The sequence below is a fragment of the Rhizopus microsporus genome, assembly GCF_002708625.1.
Source record: "Rhizopus microsporus ATCC 52813 unplaced genomic scaffold scaffold_33, whole genome shotgun sequence".
In the NCBI taxonomy this organism is placed as follows: Eukaryota; Fungi; Mucoromycota; class Mucoromycetes; order Mucorales; family Rhizopodaceae; genus Rhizopus; species Rhizopus microsporus.
Window position 1 is genome coordinate 121,122 of NW_019671948.1, and position 7,586 is coordinate 128,707.

Below are 7,586 nucleotides of genomic sequence, written 5' to 3' on the forward strand. Positions count from 1 at the left end.
TTTTTACACCGATTATAATCAAACCTGCGACAGAGATAGTCCCCTCAATATAGACATTGTGTTTGCTCGCGTAGTCGGCCTGGTAACAATGGCACACGCGTGCTTTTTCTGGACCAAGCTCTCGAGCGTTTCATAGTGATGTTAAAAGCAGATTCGTCAAGAAACACGCAATTCGTCAGAAAACTCATGTCTGTATTTTCCCCATTTGCAAATCCAATCGTATCACTCCTCAATCTTTGCTGGGCTATTTCTTTCGACAGAATGGAAGCCAGCTTTCTTCAACGAAAGGCTACATTCGCTTCTCATGAGATTATAAACCGTGCTACGTGAAACTTTGAGATCATTGAACCGTTTCAACAAATGCTCAGTCACTCCAGTGACAGAAGCAGAAGGATTACCGTCAATGAAATCAACAAGAACTGTCTTATGTTCTTTGGTCAAGCTACATCTGCGATCTATCTGTTTACAAGTCTCAAAAATGCTATCAGGGCACAAGTTGTACAGCTTGACCCATCTCTGAGCGGTTCGAATGTGATTACCTCAACTGCTTCGCTGCAGTTGATGCGCTCATACACTTTTCAATCTTTAGGTCGAAACATCGAACCTTATCTTGAATAGTTGTAGCGCACGTAATCACGCTTTGTGTCTGCTTCTTTCATACGAATGTCTTCATCTTTTGGGCTTTTCTATCAACATTGGGGCAAGTTAGTGAAGATTCTCTAGAGGAATACATTAAGTATTCAGAATGAGTCGCAGCTGCCTCAATAACAAATTCATCCTGATTAACGATACACTTTCATCGGAGCTCAGGGACCATCATCCTCATCAACCACATTTCCATACCCCTCCTCAAATAGTGCACTCATGCTAAATGTAAAAAATAGAAGAGAAAAATATCATGTCTTGAAAAAAGGGAAACGTTTGCTTTTGTAGTTTTTTCGAATGCCAAGAAATCATCCACTTTGACTGTGCGTGACATTGCTTGCTGGAAGCACTGTATAAAAGAGGCTAATCAAGTTTTTTTTTTTTTGCATAACAGAGAGTACATGTGTGCCTGCTTACATGTACAATGTTACACTCCTTGATGTACAATGATCACCCGGCCTACCAAAAAGCCCTGACTGCTGTAAAAGAAAAAGGCTTGTCCAACCTAACGTGGAGAAAAAAAAAATCTCGCGACACGGCCCTGGCTTTAAAAAAAAGTGGCGTGTAACTTCCCCCTTTTACTAGGGAAACCACGGCAAAAACCCGCTATATGTTAACGGGAGCACAATGTCAAGTTTAAAGCAAAAACTTGTTTAAAAAAGATGACAGTGATAAGGGTTCATTAAAGTTGTTTATTTAAAACAATGCACAAAATTCATCTACTCTATCCTCCAGCCATTCCCAACGTCTCATCCCAACCACCCATTCAGTTGGTAATTGACTGTATCCTAATCTTGCACCTAATATAGCTCCTGCTGTAGTAGCGTTAATGTCAGCTTCACCACCCTGCATAATGACGTCCATGATTATTTTTTTGAAATACTCTGTTTCGCTTTGAGGCGGTATGGCTCTTGTAAAGCAGTACATGGCGGCCCCTAGCGATTTAAAGACGTCATCTGCTGACTTATCCAATTGAAGACTAGTCAACGAGCTGGGTTCGCAGCAAGCGAGCAGTTGATGATAATAGTGTAGCATTTGATCCTGGTCTACCTTGGATGCAAAGAAAGTATCACAATAAGAGCCGTGAAAGACCTGCTTGTTGGTTTCGATGACATCTCGTACCAAGACTTGCAAGGTTTGATCTGTCGTAAGACTGTCTATAAAATAATCTGTCAAGGGAGGAGAGTGAAGTAGGGTGGGTATAGGTGTAGGTTTTTGCTTTATCTCTAAATCTTGTCCTCTTAAAAGTCTAGGATGTGATGAGTTCAGATAAATGTAGACTAAATTTTTTCTATTGTACCTAGCAATGAGTATAGAAATAATCACACATGATATCATACAACGTGGGTCTGAGTGAGTAATTCGGCAACTGTTTGTGGTGTTTTCAATCACACTCGTGCCATCCCAAAATTTTAGTGTGCCTAGTAAAGGAGCACGTACGAGAGCACTACACATGCTTTTCAAGTGGGCTCTTTTTCGCTATAGTAAAAAATGTAAACTTACTTACTCTTTCTATTAAGAAATATCCTTACAGTATTTATAGATACACTATGATATCCTAATAATCTTGATGTATAGTCTTTTGAATGAAAGTGGCCATTATTTTCTAATACGGAATCAATGATCAATAGTATCTGTTCTGTGTCATCACCAAAATCACTAAATATAAAGTCAGATTATACCAATGTGTGTGTATTCCCGCATTTACTTTTCTTCAAAATTGGATCTATATTCATCTCTTATAAAAGGGATTCCATCCTCATCCATGCCAAATCGCACCGGCCCTTTTCCATAGATTTTTTTGATGTCATCCTTGGATAATCCTTCTGTTGCTATACCAATACTATCTCCTAATATAGCACCTAAAAATTAAATATAAGCACTTTATCCAACCGTATATTAAAAAAATTAAAAAAAAACTCACCAAATATTAAGCCTTTAATTTTATCAATTATTAATGAGTTTTCTATTTTTGAACAGCCAGATGGTATATGCATATTATATATACACGTATATAAACAAGAGAAAAGAGAAAAGGGGAAAGTAGAAAACACAAATTTTCTACCTTATATTTTCTGCAAAACTAGAAAAAAAAAAAAGAAAGAGAGAAAGGGAAAAAAATTTTTAATGAAAAACAATAGAGAAAAAAGGAACAACATCAAAAAGAGGGAAAATAAAAAAAAGACAGAAAGAGGAAAATAAAAAAAAACGTGCTCACTATTGCTCCCATCTCTCTCTCTCTTTCTTCCCCCTTCAATTGTTCTCACACGTCATCCCTATATTTTCTTGTAGACTATGCTTTTAATAGCATTCAAACAATAATGTGAAGACATCATATGAGATTGTTTTTTTTAATACAAATGAACAAAGGATCTGTGTGTGTAACTTGGCATTTTCATTTTTTTTTTTTTTTCTTTTTTAGCCTTCATTTGAATCAGGATTATTTGTTCTTGAAGAACTTGGTCCCGCCATGGTATTTCGATCATGATTCATTCCTGGTCTCTGCATAGCTTGTTCCAACGGCTGTTGTTCATTGGACGACTCTCCTCTGGCTGTTTCTTCTGTATTTTCCGTTTTAAGGACAGTCGTGTTGAAACTACCACAGTGACCACACTTGTGATAAAAGAAGTGATATTTGGCCGGCGTTTTCTTTTCGCAGTCATTACAAAAGATATGAGAGATATACTTGTCGTACTCGGGAGGCATCGGTTGTCGTTCGAGATCCTTATCGAGCCGTTCAAAGTACTCTGACATGTCACCTAACGACTTTAAGCAGGTAGGACACTGGTACGAGGTTTGGATGTAGGCTGTATAACAGTGTTTATGGATGCAATGTCCGCATGGCTATATCATAATTAATGTTTATAAATATTATCATTTTCTTGTATTACCATAAAGATCACAGTGGTCGTACTCGTAAACATGTATTCACCACAGATAGGACAATCACATTCTAAATTCCTTTCGATGCATTTATGGTCCGTCATAGACTTAACCATGCATATATTGCACTTTTTGCAATGAAAGAAATCCTCTTGTTTACCTTGTCTACAGATACCACAGTCATCACAGTGATAGATAGCCTTTCGCGGATCATTATCCCACAACTTGCACTTGTCACAATAGTATCGAGCCATCTGTTGATGACACTGTCTGCAATGCTGAGCTGCTGGTTGAAGATGCAAGCAGAGCATACATAGCATATTCTTGGTCTCATGTCTATCCGTGTTTGTTATTAAAAAAAGTGATAAACAAACATATATACAAACTTACCTCACAATGTTGTGTCCTTCAACATCGTCATGACAGAAACGGCACGTGTATATCCTTTCACAGCAGTTGGCTTGCAGCTTGCAGTTGCGTTGATAGTGCTTACATCCCAAGATGTTTTCTTGTTCCTTCTACACTTTATATTAGAATATATTGATATATATATATAACAAACCACACATACATGATAACTTTTACTGTAAATCTCGTTTTGCAATTGTTCATTCGATGAAGGCTCAGTTGTCCCATGAGACATCAAATTCTATATACGAGCTGTTCAATATAAAAAGTACAAGAAACAAACCACACCATTTACCTGGATGCGTTTGGCTTTGTCTTTGGGACTAAGACTAGAATCTTCTTGAATCTCTTTAATCTTTTTTCGAAGACTACTTTCATCAATCTCTACCTTCCTTTCTTTCACTTGTTCCGTTGGCTGTTGCTGTTGCTCAGTTTCGGCATCTTGCCAATCCTCTTCATGGTCACTCGCATCGGATAAATTACTTATTTCCTCAAGACGGTTACTCATTATTTGACAAAAAGAAAAAAAAGAAAAAGGTATTTTTTTTTCATTTTTCATTTACATTTTATAAATAATAATAAGGAGAGGCTAGCAATCATAACCATATACCAACCAGTAGGTTGCAGAAGAGTTTTTTCTCTTTTGAAGTGGGAAAAGGTTCAAAAAAAGAGATTGAATGACAAAAAGTAGGCCATTTTCCTCTCTTATTTATCCTCTTCTCCCAGAGAAAGAACTCTCCCATGAGATGCAACTTTCCCGGCCAAGGTAGTCAGGTTAAGGCCATGCCAAAGATTCCAAAAATTGAAAAAGAATATATGATGCTGTATGGTATTACCCATATGCCTATATTATCCTTACTCATTCATTTGAGGCAAAGGTTTCATAAGCCACAGCTGCCCAAAAACATCCTGTAGCTAAATTCTGGTGCAGTCAACTTGTGGGGAACAAAAAAAAAAAAAACTTATTTGTTGAGCATGTCTAAGCTATAGAAATCTTTTCTTTTTTTTGCTCCAGGAAAACACAATATTAAGGATCAATGATTGCAATAGATTTTCTTTCTTTTTTATTTTTATGTACACAAGAATGAAATGCATATATATATATAGCTAATGTTTGTTGGTCAATTTTTTGACAGTTCCAATATGACATGAATTAACCTAAATATTTACATGTATAAGATATTTATATATAGTATGAAACATATATGTATACCTTGGTAGCAAATCGTAGTGAACATAACGTTTCATTAAAGTGTTCAGCCAGAGGAGATATGTTTACAAACATGAGCGTCTTACAGTTACCGCCTAGCGAGTTTCTCAGCAGCCAAGTCAGCTTAGAATTTCTGTATGGGATATGGCTTCCTTCTTTCTTGTTGACCAAAGCATGTATAACATCACCCAATGAACTCAGACTCTTGTTGATCGCCTGTGTCTCCTTGAGTCGATCGCCCACAGAGCCAGATAAGGACAGTCTTTCTGAACCAGCCAGATCGATTAGATTCAAGATACCCGATGATCGTTCTCCCGTCTTTATATTTTCCCCCGTAAGCTGTAACGTGAACACACTGTGGCTTCTTGACGATCTCTCGTTCAAATTCGTAGCTCCCGTAGCTCGATTTTGGTTGGCTCGCTTGAGCATCGTCTTTACCTTGGACGGCGAATCGAGTTGAACTGATATAAACAAAAAGTTAACCTATCTATCATGTATATATGTGTGTATATACCTGAAGTCATATCAGTCACTACTGTCTTTCCGTTCTTTTCGTGACGAATTTCATGCTTGATCTTGCCGTAACTTGCTGTATCACCAAGTAAATCATGAATTGTTTCATTGTATATCTCCAAGAATGTTCCTTCCATTGTATATTCCCAGCCAAACTGTCTTAGTTGTTGGGTAACATCGTATATCTGATGTACTGCTCGTGGTATCATACCAGACGTTTCTTCTGTTGGCTGTGGCGGCCCTTGCATAGTGAACGTTTTTCCGCTCCCTGTTTGTCCATATCTACATAAGGGCAAATCAATGAAAAACTCTCTCTCTATTAAAAGTAGAATAACCCTTACGCGAAGATGCAAACATTATATCCATCCAAGGCAGATTGGACCAATTGTGATATTTCTTCAAAACATTCGCCTTGATTACACTCTGGTCCAAACACTTTATCAAATGTGAAGGCATATGACTTTGTCGATGATTTTCCCAGTGTCGACGATACTTGTTCAAGCAACTCTATACTCTCATGATCTTCACCCAAATAATTGATTTCAGCCAACTGTGATCCTTTTTCTCTGGCTATATTATCATAAGTATGCATTTTTTCTTTCTTTCTTCTTTTATCTTACCAACGCGTGGACGAACTCTACAAAAGACTCTAATGTTGCCCTTCAGTTCTTGTATTGTATTGTGAAGCTTCCTACGATTCGTTTCTTCCTCAATCAACACACTTTCCAACTCTTGTGCCAACTGTTTCTTCTCTGCTAGATCCTGTTCTAGTGCCTTAACCTCATGCTCACGTTCTTCCAAGACTGTTCCCGAACTCTATTATAAAAAAAAATCAATGCCGTCTGTTTCTGATGATACTCTCTATATATACCTGAAGTCTCATTTTCAATGTCACAAGTTCAGCATCCACATCCGCATAGGCTGCCGACGTCTTTTCGACCGTGGCCCGAAGCTTATTATTTTCAAACTTTTCTTCTTCCAGCACATGAAATGTCTCTTGGTATCGTTGGTTATAAGCATCCAGTTCCTGATCTAAACTCTGCATCTGTTCATTATATCGTTTATTCTGTTCGACAAGCTCTCGGCTTTTTAAATGAAACTTTTGAACGATGGTATTGATCTCTTCTTCATGACGCGCTTTATTGGCCTATAATAAAACAGTCAAGTAAGATAGATTTACGTTTTGCTTTTCTTACATGAAGTGTGTTTTCCAAATCTGCCACTTTTTGTTTTGCTTCTTGTAGAATCGAGTCTTGATCTTGAACTGAGGATTGTAAATCATGTTGTAATTTTTCAATTTCATCCACTATTCTCTAACCATTAGAAAAACATAAATGATTCAAGCTCGTCATTACCTTCATTCCCTGTCTCTTCCAGCTTAGTCTGTAATTGATTCATCTGTCCTCGAGTATCCCAACTAGGCACCCTCTTTGTTGTCACTGTCTTTTTGGGTTCGGGTGTAGAGGAACGACTGCTTGCTAGAGTCGGACGAACAGGAATGCGTGGAGGTGCAGATGTGTTTAATCGAGGACGTCGTGAGTTCTTGTTGTCAGGGCTAATTTTTCTCTTTAACGGCCGCGATGCTTTGCTCATTATTAAAAAACAAAAAAAAAAAAAATTAAAAGAAAGAGAGAGATCCTGTCACAATAAAAGGAGTTACACTATTTGGTACTATTTTCTTTTTTCTTTTTCTTTATGTTGACTCCTGAACAACAAAGGGAAAGAATAAAACAACTTCGAGACCAAATTGGTCAAGTAGATTATCCATTAACAGACGAGGTACGTATATATATGTGTGTATATACGATATATCACTGACATAATATATAAAAGTACCTTGAACAATTTCTCATTGCTCGAAGTTGGAATGTTGTAAGTTTGACATCATCGTAAACGCATCTATATATATTCATTTATTCTTTTTTTT

General features: G+C 37.3%; 5 protein-coding genes across 5 annotated transcripts in view; 1 reads left to right on the forward strand and 4 right to left on the reverse strand.

The window, feature by feature from the left end:
• Nucleotides 1-1,311: 1,311 nt before the first annotated feature.
• On the reverse strand, nt 1,312-2,722 carry RHIMIDRAFT_274457 (ADP-ribosylglycohydrolase). Its single transcript, XM_023612458.1, has 5 exons — nt 2,570-2,722; nt 2,354-2,507; nt 2,178-2,304; nt 1,946-2,124; nt 1,312-1,894 (listed from the first exon to the last, which is right to left on the reverse strand). Exons 1-5 carry the CDS (start codon nt 2,640-2,642, stop codon nt 1,342-1,344), a joined length of 1,086 nt encoding a protein of 361 aa, XP_023461285.1. The 5' UTR covers nt 2,643-2,722; the 3' UTR covers nt 1,312-1,341.
• Nucleotides 2,723-3,063: 341 nt separating this feature from the next.
• On the reverse strand, nt 3,064-4,989 carry RHIMIDRAFT_220663 (zf-CHY-domain-containing protein; the record flags this gene model as incomplete). The annotated part of the gene is made up of 5 exons (XM_023607414.1): nt 4,232-4,989; nt 4,100-4,177; nt 3,919-4,046; nt 3,537-3,864; nt 3,064-3,489 (listed from the first exon to the last, which is right to left on the reverse strand). Exons 1-5 carry the CDS (start codon nt 4,493-4,495, stop codon nt 3,064-3,066), a joined length of 1,224 nt encoding a protein of 407 aa, XP_023461286.1. The 5' UTR covers nt 4,496-4,989.
• A 54-nt stretch (nt 4,990-5,043) lies between these two features.
• Nucleotides 5,044-6,704, reverse strand: RHIMIDRAFT_286891 (kinesin-domain-containing protein; the record flags this gene model as incomplete). The annotated part of the gene is made up of 6 exons (XM_023613421.1): nt 5,044-5,094; nt 5,150-5,607; nt 5,661-5,941; nt 6,001-6,229; nt 6,280-6,475; nt 6,531-6,704. The coding sequence occupies 6 exons, from the start codon at nt 6,702-6,704 to the stop codon at nt 5,044-5,046; spliced, it is 1,389 nt and encodes a 462-aa protein (XP_023461287.1).
• A 79-nt stretch (nt 6,705-6,783) lies between these two features.
• RHIMIDRAFT_274463 (uncharacterized protein) lies at nt 6,784-7,263 on the reverse strand. Its single transcript, XM_023612459.1, has 2 exons — nt 7,015-7,263; nt 6,784-6,965 (listed from the first exon to the last, which is right to left on the reverse strand). The coding sequence occupies exons 1-2, from the start codon at nt 7,250-7,252 to the stop codon at nt 6,799-6,801; spliced, it is 405 nt and encodes a 134-aa protein (XP_023461288.1). The 5' UTR covers nt 7,253-7,263; the 3' UTR covers nt 6,784-6,798.
• Nucleotides 7,257-7,586, forward strand: part of RHIMIDRAFT_220669 (CRAL/TRIO domain-containing protein) — a 1,607-nt gene continuing 1,277 nt past the window's right edge. The window contains exons 1-2 of the mRNA XM_023607415.1: nt 7,257-7,438; nt 7,493-7,531. Of these exons, the coding sequence (XP_023461289.1) occupies nt 7,355-7,438; nt 7,493-7,531 (123 nt within the window). The 5' untranslated portion in view covers nt 7,257-7,354. The remainder of the gene's footprint in view (nt 7,439-7,492; nt 7,532-7,586) is intronic.

Excerpts from the sequence above, each read along its gene's own strand:
- RHIMIDRAFT_274463 (XM_023612459.1), bottom strand. The coding sequence starts at position 7,252 with ATGAGCAAAGCATCGCGGCCGTTAAAGAGAAAAATTAGCCCTGACAAC. Across the intron at positions 6,966-7,014 it reads GGAAGAGACAGGGAATGAAG|TGGATGAAATTGAAAAATTA; the intron begins GTAATGACGAGC and ends GTTAGAGAATAG.
- RHIMIDRAFT_274457 (XM_023612458.1), bottom strand. The coding sequence starts at position 2,642 with ATGCATATACCATCTGGCTGTTCAAAAATAGAAAACTCATTAATAATT. Across the intron at positions 2,305-2,353 it reads AGATCCAATTTTGAAGAAAA|TGATTTTGGTGATGACACAG; the intron begins GTAAATGCGGGA and ends CTTTATATTTAG. Across the intron at positions 2,125-2,177 it reads ATAGTGTATCTATAAATACT|CGAAAAAGAGCCCACTTGAA; the intron begins GTAAGGATATTT and ends TTTTTACTATAG.